The 27335-nt window shown below is 40.1% G+C and overlaps 1 protein-coding gene across 4 annotated transcripts in view; it reads left to right on the forward strand.

Annotated features, from left to right (window-relative positions):
• Window positions 1-27335, forward strand: part of tnmd (tenomodulin) — a 56566-nt gene that overhangs the window by 26731 nt on the left and 2500 nt on the right. For 2 of the 4 annotated variants that reach the window (XM_088431642.1, XM_088431640.1), the window contains 4 exons: window positions 4283-4423; window positions 13561-13668; window positions 22064-22217; window positions 22925-23034. In XM_088431642.1, coding sequence (XP_088287768.1) covers window positions 4283-4423; window positions 13561-13668; window positions 22064-22217; window positions 22925-23034 — 513 coding nt within the window. The remainder of the gene's footprint in view (window positions 1-4282; window positions 4424-13560; window positions 13669-22063; window positions 22218-22924; window positions 23035-27335) is intronic. The other 2 variants (XM_088431643.1, XM_088431641.1) reach the window with 1 other exon arrangement.

The raw sequence follows: 27335 nt of genomic DNA on the forward strand, positions 1-27335 counted from the left end.
CGAGAGTAGTTCTCCTGTGGGCGCCCATGTGAAGAGACGTGAGATCTAAATAAGTGCGCTGCAGGCGACTCGACGACAAGTAGGAGCAAGGGAGCCAGAAAGTGCCCTTGCTCTGATTTTTTTATGCTCACCTGTTTTGACTTCAAAATACACTTTAAGTCTTGTGATTTTTTTTTCTTCATACCTGGGAGACAAACACCCTCGAAGGGTAGTTCCTTTGTTTCCTTTTGAGATCGGAGGTTCTCAAAATATTGCCTCTGAATACAATTTACGACAACATAATGGTGAACGCGGGCAGCGACAGTGGAAGATTGGTTAGTGCGTCCGCCTGACAGTTCCGAGGCCCCCCACTTTGCTTGTGGCTACTGCCTTGAGTGAAGTTTGCATGTTCTCCCTGTGCCTTCATTAGAAAGTTCCACCAAGATGGCGGCCACTTTTCTCATTGCTATAAATAAAGTTTTAAAGTTGTTTTCCTTTTTTTCTTAGCCATTACTGTTGATATATATTCACAGAGGATGGGATATATATATATATATATATATATATATATATATATATATATATATATATATATATATATATATATATATATATATATATATATATATATATATATATATATATATATATATATATATACTGTATATATAAAATTGTGTGATACATAATAATGTGCAAAGGCCCACTAAAATCACTGTTTATAGTACAGCTGCTAGATATATATGTAGAGTGAAAAAATAAGGGTAAAGCAAGCAAATCAGTGTCAAAAATTAACTAGAGGTTAATTTTTACATGTGACCTTTTTCCCATTACTTGAGTCCTTTTGACCCATTGTTAATTAAAATATTCATCAGGGTATTAATTAGATTATGTACAGTAACGTTTGAAGGATGTGTTTCCTGATTTTCCGAGCCCATTTAACAGTATCTACTTGAGTAAAATGTGTTCCCAAGGAGACCATCCTAAAAAATACATAGCTGCTAGTTCGATAGACTGCTCTGAAAATCTCATTTCATCATTTTGGAGGATTTTGAAAGTCTCCCAATTCAATTCCCTGCCACTTTTTCATAACAGACTCTAATCTGAGGTTCAGTCCCCAATCCCAGTTGTCAAGTGTCAGGTGTCAGGTGAAGCAAAGCAACGAGGAGGAAGAAACACTTTTTTCCCAAAGAAGGAAATGAAATCTTAAATTCACATTGATGCCCAAAGGCAGTGTCCACATTTGTGAAAAATTATAACGAATTAAACAATTACATTACTTTTGCAATGGATGACTCCCAACACTGCAAACGGCATTCCTTTTGTTGCTTATTCTTACCTGATCCTTGCTCCCCTAACACGTTGACATTGAGCAAAATATATTAAGCCTTCCCGTTTATCAACTCAAGGTTTTCATCTGACGTGTCTTAACAACAGCGGCGAGATGTTTCCGCCACATTGAAAGCGGTGAATGAAAAGCGGCAGGCGCTGCCGAACCTGCGGGTTGTATGTGCAAACGCGTTGTTGCCGAGCCCAGGGACATTAGGGAAAGGTCGTCTAGATGCTGTTACAGGTGAGTGGCTGGCCGGGTGCATAAATGCGCGTGCGGCGGGAGACAGCCTGCATATGTTCAGCGATGGGGAAGGCGGCGGCCGTGGGAGTGAGAGAGATGAGCCGATGACAATATGTCCTCTTGCTTGTCCTTGAGGGGGAAGGAGATAGAGGCTGCAGTCAGGCGGAACTAGATGCCTGTCACTCAGCGCGCGCGGGAGGGGGCGGCGGTGGGTGTGAGGCGGGCGGCCGTAGGAGGGAAAGGTGGCGCGGGGGCGGCGCGGGGGCAGCGCGGTGCATCGGGCCTCCGGGGAGCCATAGGCAGCCTTGTGATGGATTGAGGTGGGCAGCGGCTTAGACAGCTACACCGGTGAACACTGTGTCCTTTTGGGTTCAGTCCTTATAAGGTTCCTCTCCACTTTTTCCACACAATCACTTGACGTTTTCATGCTGCCCGACAACTTGTGGAAAAATACAGCCATAGTCCATATGTGGACAAGTGCGTCCACTTGTGAACCCTCCTCTAATAAAATGGTTAAAAATAGGAGGATTATACTGCTGTAAATGGAAGGCTTTTTTTAATACGTTTGTTTTGTTTTTTTAATACTGCCTGCCTGCTTACAGCAACATCTTATCTTCAACAAACAACATGCATGTATGTTTAGCGCCAACAAATTTTCTACATAACACCAGCAGAATACTGCCGAGTAAAATAGCAGTGCAAACTCAAAATCAATACTTTCCTTTGTTCAATTGATTATTTATCGATTATATGTATAAACACGTTAAACATGATTCATACATACAATCATATACTGTATATACATATATATAATGTTCATATGACAATCTTTTATAAAGGATCTCATCCAACTTCTACATAATTATTATATTCTATACTATATTTTAAAAACACTTTTTGAACACAGCTGTTGATTCACATTTTTTCAATTATATCCCAACAATTAACACCTTGAACAGATACCCACACTTCCTTTACTGGAGGATGAGCCCCTGGTGGCTAGTAGAAAAGTTGCAGGTAAGGCGCACTGGACTATAAATCGCAAGTCTCAAATTATAAGAAAAAAGTTGTGATTTTTAGTCCGAAATTTGCAGTAGATACATTTTTTTTTCCTTTTGTCTAGTCCATAGATATGGGCATAAATGATTGGGAGGATGAGCGGCTAAAATGATGGCTGGTTGGATGGATGGGAGTTTGGAGAGTTAATCTGATTAGTTGAAAAGGTAATGTAATATGTTAGCTTAGTTTTTACTGTAAAACATAGCATGTTTGCGGCATCAGTGCTTTTAATGTCACCCAAGGATCACTGAGGTTTTCCAACATAATTTAAAGTCTTTGTCTCGGAGAGAGGCGACATGGTGGCTGGCCTTTTACAGTCCTAGTGTCGAAAGTGTACTGTAACTTAAATTGTAAGTGAGTTATTCAGTGAGTTTTTTCCCAGTCATTTTCATCTGCCAGCACCGAGAAGCTAATTAATTTTCACAGTGCTTTTTAAATGTCTTGCAGCCCAGTGACATTTGATATTTGGAACTTAAGCGTATAGTTTCAGTAGCACAATGGAAATAATGAGAACTAGCACTTCAGCTAATATTAAATGATACCATCTTTAACGAGACAAGGTACTGCATCATCTTAGACCTTCCACTTGTTGCAGCTTGCTCGCTTGTTCTCACACAAAAGCATGCACACACATACGTACACACACACCGCCAACAAAAGGTATTTATATATTTTTTGAATTGCAATTTTGTTTTCTCAACCAGTCGAAACCACGCAGTGGTAATATACTGTATTATTATTATTGTTATTATCAGCCCAGAGAGGTAGGAATACTCCCACCGTGGGATTTTAATCAGAAGTGATAGCCTGCTGAAAGTGTAATTCACCGTTTATAGGGGTTAATCAATAAGCCTCCAGAATCCATACCCCTAATTGCACATTTATGCTAATACAAAAGAATGCTAAAATAGAAGTACAATTCCCCGCTCGGTCTTGCGGACTATTTAATAGCCCCGACTTTATCCACAACGGCCCAATTGACACTTAAATTTCAAAGCCATCTCCATTTGGCTTCCGCCGGCAGTTTGAAGTTCGACTTCCCTTTGCAGATGCCGCTGCGACCCGTGTTAATGGAGATTTATAGGCCAACGTAGTGATCCGCTATTAAGAATTATATCCTATTATCATCTTACTGTTCTCTCAGCAGGCGAAAAAAAAAAAATGCCGGTCATGACGGCCTGTAAGCAGGCCGACGAGAAAATAAGGGTGTGAGGGTAGAGCTTCAAGCGCAAGCTAATTTTGTCTTTGAGCATTGGAGGACAGCTGTGTCTGATGTACATAAATCCTGACAGAGTCCCGTTTGAATGTATTCATTAATAATGCGTCTCATTGGCGGAGAAAGATGAAGATGGACTCCATGATATATTTCTGCTCGCAAACACAAGCCTCGCATATAAATATTAATGGCATATTTTCAGCTGGTGGGCATGAATCGTTTTTCAAACGGGGAATTTTAACTGCCATCCAAGCGTGTCTGCGCTGCTTTAGGGCCGCAATGAAAAGAACGCTTTAACTATTTATTTTAGATACTTGAGGAAAACTGATCAATAATCCCATGCATCTTTTAAAGCTACGCTGTCATGTTATTTTGCCGTTGTTTTTTGTCCTAAAATGTATCGCACCTTTGTAGTTTAGGTTTGTAATTTGGTGATCACTCTTCCATCCTTTTAGGTCTACGACCATGAGTACAAAGCGGTGCTGGATGGCGTGGAAACGCACAGCCTGATGGAGATCGACCCGATCCGACAGATTGAAATCTTTCGAATCGGAAATGGGAGTCGGGAGGTTGTCGAGGTCCACGACTTTAAACATGTAAGTGAAGGGATACACGTGATATTGTATAGATCTGATTGGCTTCACCTTCAATGATATTTCCCACTTTATGTAAGATCGATGATCAATTTGTCTTGTCTGTTCTTTTTATAGAGTTATACAAATGTTTGCTGGCACATCAGTTGCTTATTTCGTTTGTTGATCATTGATTAGTTATTTGTTAACTCACTGATCGGTGATGATCATTAGCACCCCCCCAATTTATTTTTTTAATTTTACAATATTTAAGCGCGGTGCCACAATGGTTCACAATATTATTTAATATAATTTTTACAAAAAAGTCTCTTGATTTTTATGAGTATTAAGTACAACAATTGTTCAATTAAACAATAATAAAAGTAATACATGAATAAAAAAAACTATATTATTCAATTACCAAATTAAACAACATATATTTTTAATGATTCAATTGTTTGCTTTTTTCAATAAAAATCCTCAAAGTCCTCATCAACAAATAATGTCAGATTTTTTTTTCCTCCATAATAGTTGACTTATTATCTTCATGATAAATTAAAGCAGTGTTTCTCCTCTATATTTTGCCAGCCACCCCCTTAGAAAAGAGAAAACTTTTTGCCCCCCCCAGTTGATGCACTGACTATAAATACGATTATTATTGATGAAAATTGTTTAAGTATACCTACACATGTATCCTTTTTAACATTAACAACAAAAAAATGCAATATAAATCAACTTTCAACAACTGTTAATTATTTTTATCGCGTTTATACGGGTTACAGCTTAGTCTAAAACGGAAAAAAAAAGCAAGTGCACCATTTTCTTTAGTGAAACTAAAAGAAAATGATGAAAATTATTACTTTATTGTAATTATATTCCACATGACGAAAGCAAAGCCTTTTTCCTGGGATCATCCATGCCCTCCCTGGCATCACCTCGCGCCCCCCCAGGGGGGCCCGCCCCACTATTTGAGAAGCACTGAATTAAAGTAACATGTCGGTGTTTAATTTGGCAAACATTGCTCGGAAGTCTTGCCAGTTTTTCATCCCAAACGAGTAACTAAATGAGAATTCCTTTATGTATTCTGCACTACAAATATGCAGAGGTGGGTGGGCTTTCACCTCTGTCAAGGACAGTCTACCTGTCAGTCACTCCCAATAAAGCACGGGCCAGCAAAAATGTGTAAAATACCCACCTCTAAGCGCATTCTGCTTTGTTTTTCTCACGTTATGCCACTATTGTTACTTCAAGAAGAAAAATGTGACAATGACCATGAGCGGTAACAATACAGACTGAGACCCACTGGTACAACAACTTCTTAAACTGCTCATACCGTGCGTGCATGCTCAAGCCAAATTGTCCACTTTAAAGCAGCGGCAGCAACAAGATGCGGGTCAGGTGTTGTGAATGTTAATATGCAATTTGCTGTCTGGCCCGGCCGGGGCGTGCCCCCTTCCCTGCGACAGGAATGGCGATGGCTCCCCACAAACAGGATAATTGGTGCAGATAATGAATGAGAGAATGACCACAAATTCCCGTAATAACCGCTTAAACACACAGTCATTAGAAGAGCGGATTTACTGTTTAAATGCACTCAGAGCAGCCCCAAGAGAGGGTTTGTTCTTTCCTAAAAGACTAATTCTATAGTAGCAAGTTGTTTGCGGTACAAACACCATTAAGAAGCATTTCTCTCTTCTCCATTTGTTTCACACAGCAGCTTCTGCAGTAGCAATTTTGTCTCCGGCAAAACTCATTAGCTTACCTTTCATTTCTAAATCCTGCTCGAGTACGCTGGAGGTTGCACGAGCAGCACCTCAGACAAGGAAGCCAAGCGCTTCCTGGCGAGAGCCGTTCTTCTTAGAACGTGATTTATTTACGGGGAAATGTTAATAGATAAACCCTTGAATCAATTCCGAATAAACATATTTACTTGTCATTGTTTTCGTTACAATGGCCAGCAGAATCATCAATCATTTTTCTCCCCGTTTCTTAATCTTGCTTGTGTCTATGTTGGCTTGCCAAGCTGACGCACACATACACACACAAGCCTGTTGCTTGTTCCACTTCGCGCTGGTGAAGCAAATCCCCCTGAGGAGACTCACCGCTCTTCCATGAAAGACTAAGTAACAAGCAAGTAAGCACAGTAATTCAAACCTTATTCTGAGTGGAAGAAAGAAGAATGGGAGCGAGGTGGCATAAAACACAACGAGAGGCAGCTGTGTGCTGATGGTAAAATTGATTTCTAACAAAAAGAAAAAGGGGACTGTTGCTGGTTATTGAAAATGACCGCGCTTGGCCAGTCCAGACACGGTCCCCATCAAGCCCGAGGGCATTTTGGGCTTTCTGCCACCAGAACTCTGGGCCGCAGATGATTTTCAGCTGCTTATCTTCTGCGACAATTCATAACTCATATAAACACTGGTGAAGAAAAATAAATCCTGAGCACAAGCAAGCTGTCATTCTACCATTAAAATTGTAATTATTTTAATTGGCAGCACACTCACATGGAAACTGAAATTTGTTACAAGGACAGCAAAAAATGCTGTAATTTTAATTTGAAGCCTGTAAACAAGCATATAACTATCACGGTGTGTAAAAAAATATGACTGAAAGGCACATTCAAAAATTATAATTGTTTAATTTAATTGGAAAATAGACCAGGTATTTGGGTCAGTTACTGTATTAAAAAAAAGGCTGTTTGCGCTGTTGTGGGTGTGAACACAGCTGATTTCCTTCCCTGTCAATCTTCCTCATGTACAACATACAAAAATCAAGCCCAAAATGTTCAAGTCTAATGTCTTAGACCAGTTAATCAATAGACTGTAATTTCTGACAGGACATATTCTCCTTCACTGAACACTGAACAACTCATTCACTGAAATAACACGTTATTTAATGAAATGGTCGATAAAGTCCATTATTGATTGCAAGAAATGAATTTTTTGCCTTTCAATTATGCCAGTGTTTTATAGTGATAAGTAGAATAATTAACATCTTCATTGCCACCTGAGTAAAAATTGATCTTTTATTTATTTTTATTTTTGTTGCATTAAAATCTTACCCATTGTAAGTAGGTTGATAAGGTAAGTATAGTAATCATGGGCCACTTTTTCAATGAGAAAAAGAAGTGATATATTTTTATAACATTTGAATAACTGTGATATGCCCTGGACAGCAACTTCTACATATGGTACACGGGCTGGAGTTTGGACACTCCTGAGGTAGATTGTGTTTCATCATCTGTTTCTTTTATTTCTGGCCCTGCTGGAAAAACGTGTCACTTAACAAATTAAAGCCAGTAAATGTTCTTCAAAGGAGCCACTAAAACAAAATGTAGTCATAAATTGCTTCATGTTCAAATTAAATTGCTCTTAATTTGAAAATATAAATCTCAGGTCAACTTCACCACCTTGCATCAACCTGATGGTCAACAAGCATTGTGACAAGTTTTGGGTATTATGTCTTCCAATTGGTGAATTCACACAGACCAACTGACAAGACTGTCTTCTGCTGTCGCCCGACCATGGAACAGTGAAATGTCTGGCTAACAAGGCAACACACATGTCAGATCTGCATGGGTCTGAGAATACCAACCAAAGCTGATTTCGATGAGAATAGTCTTGCTAGCATTGGCTGTTCCAGTCACTGCTAGTCTTAACGTTTTCAGTGCCAAGCGTTATTGGAAAAGGAAACCTCTAAAGGGCCAGTATATTTAGAATTTTCACTCACGTTTCAATTTGTAAAATATGGGAGCTGCCATATGAAAGATTGACCTCCATTCTTTAGTTAGAATTAATGGAAGTAATAGCTCTGTTGTAAGTGCGGAAACACTGCTATCCAATGTTCACAATTAGCACTACAGTGCTCAATTGGCTTATATTAGGGAAGCATCAGTCAAGGGTGTCAGCTCTTCTCCATAAAAAAACGTATTTGACCAGAATTTTATAATTGTTATTACTATTTTAATAGACAAGAATTCACATCCATGGCACTGATTGAGTTATATATTCACAGAATGGTAGAACCAAGTGAATCTGTGTAGTGTCCAATTTAGACATTAGCATTAAAGTTAGCGAGTGCTAACAAGAATGTAGCTAGCATTAGCGAGTGCGAACAAAAACTTTACCCAGATAGCCATCTGATTTAATACCAACCAGCATAACAACACGAATAATGTCTCTGACATGAATACTATTTTTTTTTTACTATTTACAATCATTTTTTTCCAATAAAATAATATTGTCACCATGAATAGAAAACCTCCAAAAATTGTCAACATCTTTGATGTGTCTCAAACCCATCAATGAGTGGAAATCTGTCCAACAACAACATCAAAATGGAAATATGACGGGAAAAACATCTTACACAGGAAGTTTGAAAGCAAGACACTGAACACATATGACCTTTACGCCACGTGACCTTCAAGTCAACTGCGCAGAGGAGCACACAAGAAGTGACATTAGAAGTGCAAGTTAACTTCAGGAGATGTGCGGCATGCTCCGATGCTCTCAGATTGTTTCCCCCTCGTCATGGATGGACTGTCCTCCGGGCCGAGTCGGAAAAACCGCATCCAGATTGCTCCCTGCACTTGGTTGACAAGTCAGCATCTGCGGCGCTACATACTAGTTTGCATTGGCGCCCGCGGCATCGATGCGCTGACTCGCGCATCTGTGACGGCACCATTAATATTGTCGGGTATATGCTTACTGTCCATAAAGTGAAAGACCGAGCGACTCCAGTCCGTCCTAATGGAGCGTCCAGCGTTACCAGTGCGGCACCAGACAAAGATGATGTGGCATTGAGCCAGTTGACTGTCGCTACAAACGTAGATAATTGAGCGTGATGAAGTTTTAATGCGCTACTAGATAGGGACAGAACCCCGCCTCGAATACTAAAAAAAATGTAAGCGACACCACTTCTAGAAATGTTCATAATTGCCTGGATCAGTTCTCTCAAATGAGAGAGATTGTAACAGGATTTCGGTAGGTATTTTTAACTCTTCCACTGCCAAGTATTATTGGAAAAGGAAACCTCTTGAGCGCCAGTATGTTGAGCATTTTCACTCACCTTTCAAGCCCAACAGAATATTGTGTGCTACGTCTATGTAAATAGGGTGCAGCCATATGAAAGATTGACTTCCATTCTTCAGTCAGAATTGATGTAGGTAATAGCTGTGTTGTAAGTGTAGAAACACTGCCATCCAATGGTCACAGTTAGCACTACAGTGCTTATATTAAGTAAGCATTATTCAAGGGTGTCAGCTCTTCTCCATAAAAAAAAATATATGTATTTGACCGGAATTTTATAATTTATTATTGTTATTACTATTTTAAAATATGACAATTCTCATCTATGGCACTGAATGAGTTAATGCTGTGAATTTAGACAAAAGAAAAGTTTCTGTTTTTCAAAACAAGAGCAAATTAAATGGAGCATGACAACACTTATTTCTAAATCATAACTTTCAGATATAAATGCATTATGTCATGCATTTTTAACCATATTTACAGTTGATTCCGCTATTTGTAAACAGGTTGAATCATGAAAAACTGCATTATTGATGCCCACTGAACTGCATTGAAACTTTATTCGTTATAAATGTTGTAATTAATTGGCTGATTAATCAGCAATCAGGAGGTTTCTTTCTGCCAAAATCATCATCAGCATTGGCCTCAAAAAATCATTGTCGGTTGAGCTGTAGTCTTGATTAGATTTCTCTCGAAAGTTATTTTAAAAATTTACCTCAAAACCATTTCACTCTTTTATAATTGATCAAATATCTACTGTCAAAATATTTAAACCAAAAGGAAAGCGATCTGCTCTCAATCAAGTTATTTTTGTAGCCTTGAAATTCTTTTTGTTCTCCCTTCATCTCACTCAAAGCTTCGATGATATTTTTGTAAATTGATATGGTAGGTTGTCTTAAATGAGAATGATTTTTCTGGAGAAAACCATTCTTTCCATAGCAGGAAATCATACAAAGTCTGCTTATTCTGGAGAGGTCATTTCAATCTCTAAGGGGGCCTAAACTTTCATTCCCCAAAAACATCTCAACTTACATTGTTTATCAGTGAAAACTTTGCAAAATCCTTCAAAAGTTTCACCGCAAATGAATGCCCAATTCTTATTGACGCATATTTTTCGTTGTTGTTATTATATTATTTTGCAGCGAAGGTACACGGGCTGCTCAAGGAAACAAAAGCAATTAGATAATGAGATGAAGAAGTGTGATATAATAGTGGCGCGTCCTTGTTTTTAATCTGCTTCCCCCCAAATGTTGAACTGAATATAGTTTGAAAAGAACTATGCAAATCACTGCGGTGAATCTTTTTCCAAGGAGGCTGTGCGAGACTTGCTGACACCGCTTCAGATCTTTCTTCACAGGACCTGAATGATGCATGCAGTTATGCTCCCATCCTGTTGAACACACGCACAAATGGATAAACCAAGTGGACTGCTCTTCCCCTTTCCGAGCGTCATCTCTCAAAATGACATCGCTTTTCCATTTCTCATCCGTGCGTTAATGTGTCTTTCTTCATTTTCTGCTTGGCCAAGCCCAGTAATCATCGTATCTCATCACAACATTGCCCTTTGCTTTCCCGCCCGCCACTCCCCGATACGCCGTAGCCAAATTAAACAGAGACTCATCACAATAAAGCCGGGCATAAACATCATGCTTCTGCGCTCCAGACTATTATTGTCTCCACGCAGATGAAATTACAGGCGGTAGATTACAACGGGCTTCGCATTGTATCACGTCATGTGCGCCGGCCGTCTGTTTTCTAGGTGACGGCGCCTTGCCGAAAAAAATCCGACCCGGCGGCCACGCGGTCAAGCAAACTGATTGAAAAGGAGATGTCGCGGCAATCGGCGTGTCGCCGCAATTAAATCGAGAGAAAATCAAGTTCGTTTTCATGGCGCCCCTCATACAATTTTCAACCGTCGAAACTACTGTATGTGGCAGATGTAGATCCCGCTGTCTGTTCTGATACAGTGTGATGAATGAGCAACTCTCCGCAGGAAATAAATTGGATCAAATTTGATCTCGCGCGCGTGTTTCAGACGCCGTCTCGGCTGAATATGTTAGATTAACATACAATAGTGTGGAGCGAATTAACCGATCTCTCTGTCTCTCTCGTGGCCGCTGAGGCTCGGCGTGTCAGACCGAAGGGAGCGGCCGTCGGGAGAATCGCCGCTGCGGTTGAGGACTGTGACTTCCACACTTGACTGCACAGATTAAGAAGGCGAGAGCAACCTGTGACTGGCTAATTCAACGAGGGCACTGGGCAGAAAACACTTCATTCTCCGAGCGTGTCGCTCAACTCTCTGGCGTATTCGCTATCAAGTGTTGGACAGCCGCAGCGGAGCCCCTGTGCCATTTGTCTTGCGTTTCGTTTAAAAGCTGGAGCCCTGCCGCATTGGTCGATAGATGCCGTTACATAATATGCGGGAGGAGAAAAAAAAAGTGGCCGAATCTATTACCGCGAACCCTCGCAGTGTAGGGACCCAGCCCTACTGCAAACAAAGAATAAAACATTCAAACAGAACATTCACACACTAGTAAACATGTTAATAAGTGTCTATAATAAAACACTTTTTTGTATATATTTCATATAAAAATGAGTGTTTTATTATACTAATATAGTATATTATTATATTATTAATTCTCATATTAGTATATTACCTACACCTGTAATCTTTTTAACATTAACAACAGAAAAAAAAAGCAATATAAATCAATTTTCAACAACCGATAATTATTTCTTATCACATTTATATGGGTTACAGCTTAGTCTAAAACGGAAAAAAAAGCAAGTGCACCAAAGGGTCTGAAACTGTAAGAAAATGATGAAAAGTATGATTTTTATTGCAATTACATGACAGAAACAGAGCCCTTTTCCTGGGATCATTCACGCTCCACTATTGGAGAAGCATTGCCCTAAAGAATGACTTGAAGATTGTCACAGGTTGAAAAAAATTGATGCGGGCTAAATTAAGCGCCTCCACAACACGCAAACTTGTGCATGCATACAGTGTATCACTTAAACCACAAATGAGTGTACGTGTACGCCTGGGGCTACCAAAAGGTACCCGAAGGGGTGCATGAGATTTTGACAGGGTTTGTGCAGAATATAATTGAATGCTCTTTATGTCATGACATGAAATTTCAATCTTTTACACAATTGCACTGATGCACAACCAGCAGTAGATGGCATTGGTGCTGCATTTTAGATCGCAATAACTTCCATCAATCGCCTGTTACCAGGGAAACAAATTGGCGCAAATATCAACCTCCGCTAGCAAACTTTTGTTTCATTCATCTTTTTTTCCCGTTAATAACTATATATAAGGAAAACAAACGAAGGTCAACCTGCAAATATACAATAAGTCAGCTAGCACGTTAGCCTATGTTTTTAGCTAAGTGATCAAAAATGACTGTTGGTAAATGAGTAAATGTTACATCACCTGTTATCATGTAAACAAATTGTCACGAATAACAGTCAAGCTAAAATGATTCATTAATGCTTTTTTTCTGCTGTTAGGTATTAAACATATTGAATTTAAATGACATTTGGATTAGCCTAGGCACAGTGGTCACCAACGTAGTGCCCATGGGCAACCCCAGGTAGCCCCCAAGGATCACATGAGTAGCCAGCTGGTGTGTTCTGCTAATTCCTTACAAGTGATAGAATATCGTGAATTTTACAAACAATTATGCATATAGTACATTTCCATTCCTTAATTATTGTAATTATTCAGTGTCCTCACATAAACTGGTAGCCCTTCGTGTTTCTCGGTACCAAAAAAGTACCTCTCAATTTCAAAAAAGATGGCGATAAGGTCGGTCATAATAACAAAGTGCGGATTTCTCCGGCTTTTCCATTTTAGTTTGACGATCGCCTTTTTCCATCTGTCGCCCTTTAGAGTGCCTTGTTGCATTAATGAACGCTTCACCGGTTGCGTAACGCAGCAAAAAAAATCACTTTAAAGAATGCATTGCGTATGAACTATTCCCGCCTTGATTATCCTTTCAAATTAATACCTTTCCATACAACTGCCTGTGCTGATGGGAGACACGCATCACGGGGAGTTAATGAATGAAAGATGTATCCGAATTTCTGAGCGAGCTTTTTCTTTTCTCTCCCCCGTTATTTTCAAAGGGGCTCACTGGGATCCGCTTTGCCGAACATCAGAGGTGCTACATCAGGAGCCAAACCAGGACACTGCCCACAGCGGTAGAGTTGGAGACTGAGGACGGCGACTTAGAGGTATGCGTCCCGCATAGCCATACGGAAAGTTGCCACGCATACAGAAGGGAGACAAGCAGAGTGGAACATGGTAGACGCCTCACAGATCCTCAACCTGTCCATCTCCATCCTGTCCCTCTTACTGTGGAACTGTCAGCTGCCCACAACCCCAAAGCCTCTTTGTGGCTCACATCAAATGTATGTTTGCTGTCAATCCTGAGCCAATATTAATTTTTAATCCGCTCCTCCAAAGGCTCCACTCACATAGCTTAAAGGGCGGGTAGTCTGACTGAGAGGGATGACTGTAATATGCAAGGTTGTTTTTTTTTTTCCTTTGTAGAATCCGTTTTCTTTTCGTGAGTCTCCTCTCTAAGTTTACAGGAATTCATTTGACTTTTCTGGTTGTTAGATAGCTATATGGGGAACTCTGCAAAAGAAATGGAATGAATTCAATCAATCAAAATCCCCATTTTTTTTCCTTGTGTCACAGTGCAATTCACTGAGTGGGCAGCGTGTTCAAAGGGAAAATCCGCGCTCATTTCCATTTTACCTTGTAGCTGAGAAGAAGAGGCTGGCAAATATGCAGCAAAGACACTCCATTCAAAAACACAGTCAGCCAAGTGTCAGCGCAAGCAAAACTTAAGTCAGATTTTTTTTAACTTGAAGAACACAAGCTGCAACGGAAAAACCTAACACACTCTCGTTTTCCACTCATCTTCATGTAAGATCCTTGTTCACAGATATTAATTGCTGGGCCAGCACCATATGTCCACAAAATTTGTCTTTTTTCAACACTTTGAAGTGTAATTGGCTGAAACGACAGCTCCTCAGTGAATCATCTAACACCAAAAGCGTGATTGGGGCAAATATTGGTTGCTTCTTGTATGACTGCCATGAAGATGATTCTGTTCCACGTTCGGTGTACATTCTAATGATGTTTTTAAGATGAAATGCGAGCCATCAATGTCAATTATTTGCAGTATTAACAACAGTGGTGGGAAGCATTTTGCGGGCTCTGTATCTCTTACTTGCGCGCTTACTTTCGCTCATCTTTCAAGGCCGACAGAATATTGTGTGCTATGTCTATGTAAATATGGGCGGTATCATATGAAAGATTGACTTTCCTTTCTTTGAATTGCATGTAGGTATTAGCTGTGTTCTGTGTGTGGAAACGCTGCCACCCAATGGTCACAGTTGTCACTACAGTGCTCAATTGACTTATATTAGGTAAGCATTAGTCAAGGGTGTAAACTCTTCGCCACAAAAAAAGTATTTAACCGGAATTTTATGATTTATTATTGTTATAACTATTTTAAAAGACGAGAATTCTCTTCCATGACACTGAATGAGTTAAAAGGGAAGTCATCCTGAGAATTTTCTTCCAATATGTTCTATGTATCCCCCACTAGTCTAAGCATTCTGATTAGTATTGTTTGTGGAATATGAAGAAAGGAGGAAAATCCACGTTTTGTTTTTCCACCACAGGGAGCAGCCATTTTGTAACAATCAAGGCTTGCCTGTTTTCTGAGTTAGGTCACGTGACATTCACAACCTGAGCCATGATTGGCCATTGGCTGAGCCCTCAGCAATTCCGGCAAAATGGCCGCTTCCCTAACCCATTCAATGCCAGGGACTTTTTTTTTTTCTGAGTCTTGACATTAAATCCCAGATACTTAAGTATTAAACCGATACTTGATTACATTAAGGACATGGATTTCCAGATACCTAAGTATTAAATCGATACTCAAGTATCTGGAATTGAAGGTCTGGATCCTTAAAAAATTGTGAAAATACATCCCTGGCATTGAATGAGTAAAACAGGTGGACTTTTTTTTTTTTTTTTTGCTTATAGTCCATGAACAAAGTAGTGAGAGTAGTGTGTTTTGAGTATGATTGCTGCATAGAACATAAAAATGGAAAGAATTTGGGGGAAGTTGACTTCCCCTTCAACTCAACCCTTAAACTTTGTCATTTATCCTCATCAGTGACAGTGAATGCGTTTATATGATCATGTACATTGGTTGCTCCTCTGCAAACTAAAACAATCCATATCACGTTACCGCATTGCAATCATACACAAACAATAAAAACAACTACTTTTTTCATCATTTATAGCATGTTAAACCGCTTTTTAAAAAAGTTTTTCTGTATCAGTCAACTTCCATGCCACTGTGTGCTACTGCAAAGGAATTTTTCCCCATCTTAACCCTTTATGGCTCGGGAGAACTGCAGTAAATATTATCATGGGAGCCGTGTTTAGAAAATATAGCGTGACCTTGGCCTGACCTCACCAACAATAGACAGAAGCCCGTGAACCGTCCTCTGTGAGATTCCTCCCACGTTTGACCCGCCGAAGCTCAGCACAAGTTCCTTCTCAAGCGGCGGAACACGTGAAGCTCACAGGGGTTAAAGCCGAGCACTAGTGGCTCCTCGCGCAACCCAGCCTCGGGCTTTCGGCGCGGAGGGCTCAGAGCAACCACGGTGGGCTTCAGAGACGCTCCGAAAAACAATAGAAAAACGGCGGAGAAACTGCAGGCGACTGATAACGAAATCCAGCCTATGCGAGGGCACCACCAGGTGACAAACATGAATTGTTTGCCAGTTTCCTCCGCCCCTCCCTTTTCAATTTGCCTCCTCCGTGCCGCATCTGAGGGAGTAATCCCTGAGCTTCATTTCACTTCTCCCAGACTGACACACAAGTCGCCTTCCACCTCCCTCGCTGCCTTTATTGTCAGCGAATGCTGCCTGCTCCATTTAACGGTCGCTTAATATGGATGACCAACGCTCACCAGGCGTTCGAAAACCACCCACTCGGACCACTGCGAACATGGGTGAATAACAAGCCAAATCAACAATGTCGTGCATGAATAGCGGCGGCCTGTTCAAGAATGTGTCAAGAAATCAGAGTGGAGCACAACAACGCCATAGAAAAAAACGTGTCGCTGACAAAGTATCAAACAAAGTATAAGTAATCAATTGAAACAAGGATCTTCTTGTATGACGCACTCAGGACTTTAGAGGGTAAAGATCACGCTCACTCCATGTTGATGAGACATACATCCAAGACAAGAACAATCAGATAGGACAGCTAAAAAAAAAAAATTATTATGGTTCAACATCAATGTGGTTTATGTGCTTCGGATAACCAGTTCATCAAGTAACGTAGTTTTCTTCAAAGTTTTATATCATTTGCATCTCGACATTTGTTTTTTTTTTAGTCCAGAAAGTCATTTGTTTTTGCACCATGCGTATCAGTCACACGCTGTCATAACAATTTCTACATCAAAAAGAAATTCAAATTGTGTTTTGGAATTGATTTAGTCTATCTTTTAACAGACAAAGATTTGTGCCTTGTTTGGCTTAGTCTGTTTTTTGGCGCCGCCTCTGGCCGCTGTTGCATTAATAGGGCGCAGTCTATATACTGTAAATAGAAGCCAATGTAACATCTAGGAAGGACAGAACATTGATTTAAGTTTATTTCATTTTATTGTAGTCAAGATTGTGAAAATAGTTATGACTTTTCAAGAAAGCAACCAATTAAACCAGTTTCATATATTTCTTAAAATGGAATAATTTTTAAATTTGTCAAAATGCGTTTTGCGGCTACGATTTTTTGCTAACGAGGCGATGAAGCCAGCAAAGCTAATTTTGTTTTTGACTAAATAATTGGCAGTTACCTTTTGGGGGGAGGGAAATTGACCCGGTTTGTTGTAAGGAGGCGTGCAATTTGCAATTTTGATTTTCTAAACTTTGATTTTCTAAAGTTTAGCTTAAAAGTAAATAATACACTTGTTAGCAAATTAATATGTTGCTGAATGAATTGCTAATGAGGCAATGAAGCCAGCAAAGCTAATTCTGTTTTTGACTAAATAATTGGCAGTTACCTTTTAGAGGAGGGGAAATTGACCCGGTTTGTTGTAAGGAGGTGTGCAATTTTCAATTTTGATTTTCTAAACTTTGATTTTCTAAAGTTTAGCTGAAAAGTAAATAATACACTTGTTAGCAAATTAATATGTTGCTGAATAAAAAGGGCAATTATGTTTGGCTTAAATGAGTTTTATTTTTTCCCCCGCAAACATTTGCAATGGGGGTCCATGGAAAATTTGCTTTCTAAAAGGGGTCCCTGATTCTCCAAAAAGAACTTCTCTTTTAGAGGATGGGTGAAATTTTAACAGTTTTTTTGCAAGTACAGTACCAGCAAATCAAATGTAATGCGTTTTCATGCCGTAACAGGTACAATACATCTCTCTTTTCAAACTAAGAGTAAATTAATTGGAACATGAAGCAACAATTTGCTACATTGTGTTTTGTGACTGGTGGCTTGGTGTATCAGTGGTTAGCACATCTGCCTCACAGTTAAGGGACCTGAGTTTGAATCCAGCTGACTCCGGCCTTCCTGTGTGGACTTTTGCATGCTCTTCCCGAGCCCTTCCTTCCACACTCCAAAAATATGCAAACGCTCTAAAAACGACATGGCTTGACAGCTGTTTGATTGACTCGGTTCATATAATATTATTTTTCTAGTTTGTGACCGGTTAGCACCCAAAGCAGCGAGCTATTAGGACTATCACAGGCAACTAACAGGCTAACAGTGCAAAGTGGCTAGCACTAATTTGCAGGACAACTATGATAAAGCAGCTGCGATAAGAGCTAGCCTAGCAGCACCTTAACCTACTCATTCATCTTCCTAGTTTTTTTCTGGCCACTGAAAAGTAGCTAAAACCTGCTCACATTAATTTTGCATAATGAAAAATATTTGTGTTTTCTTTTTATTAATAGCTCCATTTAGTGCCTGGAGTATGTTGTTTAAGATGCATAATATTACGATGAAAGATGGTTGGGGCAGTACACCATTTAGGAGAGTTGTAAAAAGAAAAAAACTCACACACACTCAAATGCACTCTTGAATTTAAGGAGTTTAAACATTTATTACATTTAGTGGGATTATTTTTACATTGAATTTCAAACGCAAACTATCATTTCAATAACTGAAATTGCGTTATAATTGCAAAAGGTATTGTAATGTAATAAATTTTATTATATTATAGAAAAATCGGCTTGCACACAGCCCAGCGTGCACTATGCCTTTTACCCAGTCAATTCGGATCAGCTGCAGAAACGGACGCATATACCATATACCACCAGACATATACCACACTAAAATGTCAAACATTCTTGTCGCGAATATGGTTGCTAAGGTTGCAACCTATCAAGATCACGAAAGCATGAATCATGAAATAATGGTGACCCTTCCTAACTTCATGGATACGACATTGCGAGGTTGAAGACCATCACAACGGCAAAAGTTACCAATATAAACTTGTCAACTGAAATTCATGGCATGGCGCGTGGCATAAAAAAACTGATAAGTGCAGTAAAGCTCCTGGGTGCCATGATAAAACATTTGTTGATCTCTGAGAAACATAGCAACACTTGAAACAATGCGTCATGGCCAATGTTTCCCCGGTTGGCTCCCTGTAGAAGACGAGGCTAAATTCATTAACGACGGTACAAGCGGCGCGTAATTAAGTCAACAGGACCGGAGGCGCAATGTCGTACATGCGCGGGGAGCACACGTCACAAAACAAATCATCGTTTTTTTTCCGAGATCCAATACTTGATTGTAAAGTTATTTGTGTCCCAATAACACCTGATGGAAGTGCCTTTAAGAGATGTGTAGAAAGCAAAGACAGTAATCATGTTGTCTTTGTTCTTGTCAACTGGCATTTGAAAATCCCTGCCCCATGCTAAAAGGCTGACCTTTCAGTACACCTCCCTCCCGGGTGCAGGCCGACCCCCGCCTCGCCCGTACAACTTATTGCAGTCGTTTCTCAGCTGTGAAAACCAAGTCATGTTGCGAGCCACGTGTCGTGACCTCCATTTACTTTACACTCAGCTTGAGCGGTTAAAAGGTCCAATTAGAGCGGGCCGATGGTTTTCCTCGGCTTTGACTTTAATTTCCAAGAGCCGACCCACTTGGTGGGTTGCCAGGACGCTGGAGAGTCAAACAAGTTACCCCCCGCCCCCTACCGATCCCGCCCCGACCATAACCCGAGACAAATCCAGTAGCTTGGCATATTTAGCCAAAATTTTCATGTAAGTACCAGAATTCCCCAAATGCAGTGGGCCCCCGTGTTACGAGATTAATCCGTTCCGCGGTTGGGCTCGTTAGGAGAATTCACCGTACGGCGGGCGATCCAAACCTATGTTAAATTGCTAATGCGTTTAGAACCCCAGGTAAAGACATCAAAATTGTACAAAAATTAAAAACTGGTACCAAAATAGTATCGTAAGTGCTACGTATATATAACATACATGTATACAATCAGAAAACATCATAAAAAAAAAATATAGAATGGATTTATTTACCTTTGAGTGGCACTTGTTATGCCCATATTCCCTAGCAAGGGTAGCCTAGGCTAGGCTAGCTTCGTATTTCTTGATTATCTCCAGCATCCTTTACATATAAATCGTCTCTTTAACATCACTAGTAATCATGGGACCCATGGCTAACCCATGACTTTGAATTAAGCAGTAAAATGCACGATAAATACGGTACTAAAAAAAAACAAAAAACCTTTTTTAAAGAGTTCCAACATTCTATCTCAGGCATGTATGTATGTTTTTTTTTCAAGTGTGCTAAGCTAAAATGTAGAGTCCAAAACTGACTGCTACTAAAATAGGTAATTGCCAAGGATTGATTACATTAGTTAGTTAAGTACTTTAGTAATTGGTTACTTTAGTACCTACCTATAGTACCAAGTACCTTTTCCTAAAGTATTTGACTACTTTCAAAACAGTGTAAAATAACAGATTACTTTGGATATGTATTACATGTCATTAAGAAGCTGTCCTAAATTAATTGATAACTTTAGGGAATTAAATCCTAAAGCAATCATTTATTTATGTAAATACTAAAGTAAATATTGATCACTTACTTTAGTACTTAATTAGCTATAGTGGCACTAAGTAAGTAATAGTTAAGCCAAATCCTTGAAGCAATTTGAAAGTCATTGTTACAATTTAGCAATGAGTAGCATTATGTTCCAACAAATTGGCTCTCGGTTTGAAAAGATGTACTGTTTCAGCCAGGGCATTACATAGCATCATAATTGGTTTGTTGATACCTCCAGAGACCCTGTATGAATCCCATGCACTCGTACCTACGGTTGAGAACCTCTACTCTCGCAGATCTACCGTCCTGCACTTATCAATGTGACCATGAGCCCTTTTGCGATCTTCATGCATGAAACTGGATGATGTCAGGGTGCCAAAATAAAATTCACACTGTCAAAAACATTTCCAATTTTCCATCTGTGTAATGGCTGTGATGCCACCTCAGAAGGTGACATATGTTCAAGAATTGGTATCCTGCAAAACAGAGAGGCAGTAAAAAGCTGGGAAAAGACAGCTTTTATGGGGTCTACAGTAGTCTGCATGTAATATATCGGCCACATCATGTTTGTGGGCTATATTGCACATCACTGTATAATGTAAACATCGCTCATGGAGGGAGCATAAAGCGAGGAGACATTATGACTGAAATGCAGATTTTTTTTTTCTTACTCAATATATCAGTGCTGCACCACTGCCACCAAGTAGTTTTGACTATAAAAAGAAGGTGTGTCAATTTGTTGATGTGTGAAGTTCTCAGGTTTGTGGTAGCAGAAGGTCTCAAACTGGCCTATTTTTAACAAGAAGTGACAGGGGGGAAAAGGGGATACAAGGCGGACGGGCCGATATTAATGAGTCCTGCTCCAACGATAGCCCCAGGATCCAATCTAATGTGCAATTAAGTTTTAAACTGAGGGAAAATCACCTTGTAAAAACATTTGTCAAGTGAACTGTTCTTCTGGCTGGCTAATTAAAGAGGGACTTGGAAGGCCGTGTGTTTATTTACATATACATGAAAATAAATATGTGAACTGTATTAGCAAAGCGCATTACCCAGTGCCTGTCATATGTCTCTATTAGACAACACTGACATGTAGTCGCGATCATTAAGCAATAATAGTTTACTTTACAGCTCATGAACTACAGTATCAACAAATTAAGCTCACTGATAGCGCATGGATGCCAAGTGATGCATGGTGGCGGAGCGGGGAGGAGAAGACGAAGAGGAGGCGAACGCAAGGCTTTATTGTGTCTGTCACATTTAACGATAGTGCCGCCACACGCGTCGTAATGAAGATCACTTGCAAAGTCATTTGAAAGTCAAATCATGGCTGTCTGTGAATTTCAATGAAGGGTAATAGAAGGAGCATGCCGCAGGCTGGAGCGGGGGTGGGGGGTGGGGGAACGCAACAGGAGTCAGGAAGTGGACGCCCTCGTCTTATAGAGGGGGAGATTAAAAAAAAAAAATAGAGGCTGATGCTGCTGGTTGGCTTACTATGGGACTATGGGGTCTGTGTGCCAGCAGGTGGATGCCGCAGATACCGAAACGGAGGAGTCCCAAGTGTGGATTCCCGCAGAGGAGCCAATCGTTGACCCTGCGTTCCTCTTCCAGTCCAAGATCTGGGAATTCTGCCAGGAACTGCCCATCCATTGGATCCATCCCTCCCCCCTGAGCGGTGAGGCATCGGAGGAGGAGAACGCCGCACCCAGCACAGAATTGAATACGCATGGCATTCAAAACATTTGAAGTTGACAAAAGCACTTTAATGCGCTGTGTCACTTCAAACCATATGACTACTGATGCCGTTAGCTTTTGCCATACACCATTAGGCACCGGTCGCCTGTAAGGTGTAACAGTGAAAAAGAATTGACAAGATGTAAATGATGAGCAAACACTTTTATTTCACGGCGCAATGTAAAACTAGTCATGAATAATACAGACAAATAACACTGTGGTACTCACTAAAGTAAGTTCTTTTTTTTTTTTACTTTGATAAATTGTATTTTTTTGTATCCTAGCTTTTATTGTTTGATTTTATGGGATCCTTGTGTACTTTGAAATAGCTCTTTACTTAAAATACAGACATTATTAATAATCATTTCACTGATTTTCTTATTAGTAGTCTTCGACCTGGTGAATTTACCTGCTCAGTATATGTCAAGACTCATGTATGGTTATATACCATAAATGCAATTGTATAAATCATAGTAGAATACTTTTGAAGAAGTTCATTTTCAGTGTTCCCTTACCTATTTTTACAGTTCTTTTATAGATTGAGCCATAAATGTACAAGGAGTTGTACAAGGAGCTGTATGGCTTGTCGTTACGCATTTCCGTCAACATTTGACACTCGCGCGATCGCGTGGGCATTTTGCGTTTCAGATTCGGTGCTGGTGGAAGAGGATGTCGAGCACGTGGATGCCCCCGACACGGAGGTGAAAGGTCACCGTGCCGCCCGTGAGGCGGAGTACCACCCTCCCGTGAACGACTACGTGAGTGCGCCGTGACATCCCGCTAACCCGCCGCCAGTTACAGTCCAGTCACTTCAATTAGCCACCACTTTGTCCGCATATAAATCGCTCACTAATTGATGTTCAAACTGACTTTGTGCACCAGAGGGCACAGCAATTGCTCTATATATCTGTTTAAGTAAGGCCAGTTCATTGAAGACTCCCTTAATGTCCCTCAATTAATTGAGAGAAACATCCAGCCTCTCCAAGGCAGCAAATTGCGCCTAAAGCTCCTCATAGTGACTTTTCTCACTTTGGATTGTAACGCGCCACCCAGGGAGCACGCACAAGGTCACTCACTACTGCACAGATAAGTTACATTTATTAACAACGCTTTAATTATCAAAGCGTACGGCATGAAGGAGGAAAGACAGACGGCATAGTTTTGCTACGTCGCATCGAAACCACTCGGCAGTGGAGGATTAATTGCCCGTGACCGTGTGAGAAGAAATATTTTCGGCAACTGACATAAAGGAACGTACGCTGCAAACTGTAACTACACACGCGCGCGCGCACACACGCACACGACGCGGCGCATTTATCACTTACACACCAATGGCCACTAAAGCAGAGCGCTGTCTCCTCAGAGCGGTGCCACACATGGACGGAAATGAGACTTCCTATAATGGTCACATTTATCAGGACCGTCCCAGAAACACTTCTCAATACTCCTTGACTCTTATTTGGAAGAACAATATGTTCCTTCAAGAATTTACTGGGAAAAAGTTAAGGACTACCTTATTCTGTCAGGGATCTTTATTACCTCGCCTACGGCAAGTAAAATGTGTCTATAGAAATGTTGTCTCAATATTGACTCATTCAATCCCAAAGGGAGAGTTTTATACTTTTTGGAGAGTCCAGACATTCAATTCCAGCTATTTATTTATTGTGTGAGTCTAATGTAGTGTCGAGAAATGGATGGTACTAATCCATCGACTAATCAATTACTAAAGTAATTGATTACTTTCAATGCTTTTAATGCTTTGTAATCTCGTGACAAGAACCATACATTTCTTATTTATGATTAAGAGAAAATTAATTGGAACATAAAGTGACTCCTTTGCAAAGTGGATGACTTTGTTAACTTTCTCTATCTCATAGGGGACTTTACGGAAAAAAGGTTTTCTCCCTCATAGCACATTTGTGAGGCGTGATACCTGTTTGGGTCCCTGCCACAGCTCCGTCAGATATATGGCGATGACCTTTAACATGGCTGCACGTGCATCACACACACTATGGCCCAAACAGAATAAGCACCTTCACACAAGGCTGAGGAGATGGTGCCTCCGTCCTTGACCTGGGTTTGAAACCACAAATACTCAACTATAAGTGTATAAATACACATATGAACATGTGCACATATGGTGGCAGATATGAAGTTATTGGGTTGATGGTAGGACCAGATCTCAAAAGATGGGATCTTGGAAGTTTAGAATTGCTAATTATAATTAGACATTACATTACAATAAGAAGACATTATCTTTCATAGGCGGTTTAAGAGATGCAAATTAATGGCTTTGACGCTGACAACCTTACAGTTGCTGTTCGTACTGATCACTTTTAAACAAACCAGGCTAATTCTAACGTGTTCTGTGGTTCTCACTTTGTTTTATTTTATTACATTTTATTACATTTGCCTGTTATTTTTTTCATCCGCTTGAAAAAAAGAAAAGAAAATTGAAAATGGAAAGTTTATTTTGCAATATTTTACAATTTGTTCAAAAATTCTCAAAGCTTGTCAATCTCGTGGAAGTTACGTCTCGTACTATCCCTAGAAGTTAAACACATGCTAGGTGGCTAGCGTAAGCTGTTGCCATTCCAACCCATTAGTGCAGGAAGCTCAAATCTTTACAGTCGCGCCAAAGCTACTTATCATTGGAGGGTTTAGCCAAATGAATTGCTATCGCTGTATTCAATTACATCCACCTTGGCGAGACGAAGATTTGTGGTGTGAATGTTATCGTGCATATATTTAGGAGGCAAATGAATCCTTTCTATTTGTTGTTCCAAGGCACCCGGGCACGCGGTTCAAGCGGTGTGTGCGCGCATTTGCGTGTGTGAAAAAAAGCCAAGTGTACAAGATAAGAGAAGCGATGCATTCATTCATTACATCTTGTTAGAAAATGACAACATGCTAATGTTAGCTTAGCCGGTTGCTGTGTCTTAACCCAGGACTCGGACTAACTTTGCCCGTACAATGATGGAAAAGTAAAGTTCTTGACCTCCTCAATTTATGAAATTCTTCATGGCCTGAATGCGAGTTTTCAATTGACGATGTTTTCATTCAGGTTTTCTAAGAAAAAATGCCATCGTTGAATGGTAGACTTTTTGGAGGCGTGCGCTCAAATCACACGTAGCAGAGGAAGCAAACGGTTCTTACTCCTCATTAACGCTGCTTGTTTGTGGGCGACTGCCTCAGATTTCCCAAGGTGAGCCATTCTTATCACCGCGGCGCTCCCGCTAGAGAAGGCGACTCAAAGCCGCAGTGATTAATATGTGCCCTCCGTTTTAAGAGGCTAGCTCTGATTAATTGTCTTGAAGGTACAATGCTGCCTTTTGGCTGTTTGTTTGATTTGTTTTCTGCTGCGCCGTCATTTGAATAAAACATTCTCTCTCTTATTCCCCAAGATGTGTCCCAATTCGTTGTGCGGGAAGCAGATAAGATAATCATTGGTCCATTGACGGCTTTGCTGTTGTTTCCATAACAGATTGTTGACAGTCAGCTGATGACCCTGAAACTTGACTGAAACAATAAATCATTAGAAGCCTACCTTGGCGTGTCGTGGTAATAAATCAAGACGCGTCTAACCAAGATATCATCCGCCGGAGCGTTTCGATGTGTTATAGGGTTTGTAAGTTTACGTTGTAGTTTTACTTGATTTATCAGAGCTCACGTTGCAAACCTCCAAGCGTTGGGCATAAGAAAATGCTATCAAGTGGAGAAAAAAAAAATACATTCATGTACATAACTCTGTTCAGTCAGCTGACCTTAAAGTTTGAGCATCCTTCTCAAAAGCGGCAGATAAACATTTTGATAAACATGCTTTTATTTTTTTATCCTTAGGTTGTCAAGTACATGCCAAAAGCTATTGATTATGAGGAAGACATGCATAACTCTGTTGGGAGAATCAGCGGTCATCTTGTGTTATCACTCATTAAGCCCACCTAACTTGAATCTACTGCTTTCTCTACAGCATTTTCATGTTCTAATTTGTCTCTATGGCAACAATGCCACAATTTTATGGCATACAGTTGTACATTAATCGCGGGAGAGGCACTAGATTTAAGTGACTTTAGCATTTCTCCTGTATGGCTACTCAATGTTTCATTTGCATCATGTCGTCTCAAACATGAAATGAAAGCAGTTATTAATGATTAATACACTGTCTGGATTTAAAATGTCAGACTAAATTCAAACGCATTTGATGCACCACATACATAGTTAGCGGCTAGTGCTAACACTGGAGTTTTGTGCAGCATCATACAATGAAAGCATAATTGATTCGCGGTTTTGTAGTATTTTTAGCATTTTCAGTCATACTTCAAGGCCAACAGAATATTGTGTGCTATGTCTTTGTAAATATGGGCGCTGCCATATGAAAGATTGACTTCCATTCTTCAGTTAGAATTGATATAGGCAATTGCTGTGTTGTAAGTGTGGAAACACTGCCATCAAATGGTCACAATTAGCACTACAGTGATCAATTGGCTTACATTAGGTAAGCGTTAGTCAAGGGCGTCAGCTCCTCTCCATAACAAAGACGTGTTTGACCAGAATTTTATGATTTATTATTGTTATTACTATTTTAAAAGATGAAAATTCTGGTCCATGGCACTGAATGGGTTTATGACGGTTTGTCGATGTTGGTTGCTCTGTGATGTGATGGAAATAAGAGTGGAGTCACAGGGACTTAAGCTTGCAATTCCGCTGACTTTGCTACAGAAGCTCATTTCAAAATAAAAGCCTATAATGGCTATTGCATTGGCCTTGTATTATTTCATGTATTTATTTTGATTGGTTTTCGCAATATACTTTTGGTGTGTGATGTGATGTTGCGTCTTTCTTGGTAGGTCTTTGTTTGGGGGGGAGGGGGTAGCTGGCAGCAAGTGTTTAATTGTCTGATTGTTTAATTTGCGGCCATAAATACAAGAATCAATTTCAAAAAAAAAAAAAAGGCTGATTTTTTTGTGGCATTGTCACCTCTTGCTTTGCTTCCCTTTGACTGAAGCCGACTCACCCCCTCAAAAGTCTCTGGCAGCTTTTTCCAAAAGCGAAGTCAGAG

This window comes from Hippichthys cyanospilos, chromosome 13 (assembly GCF_059441005.1).
Source record: "Hippichthys cyanospilos isolate Australia breed blue-spotted pipefish chromosome 13, RoL_Hcya_1.0, whole genome shotgun sequence".
In the NCBI taxonomy this organism is placed as follows: domain Eukaryota; kingdom Metazoa; phylum Chordata; class Actinopteri; order Syngnathiformes; family Syngnathidae; genus Hippichthys; species Hippichthys cyanospilos.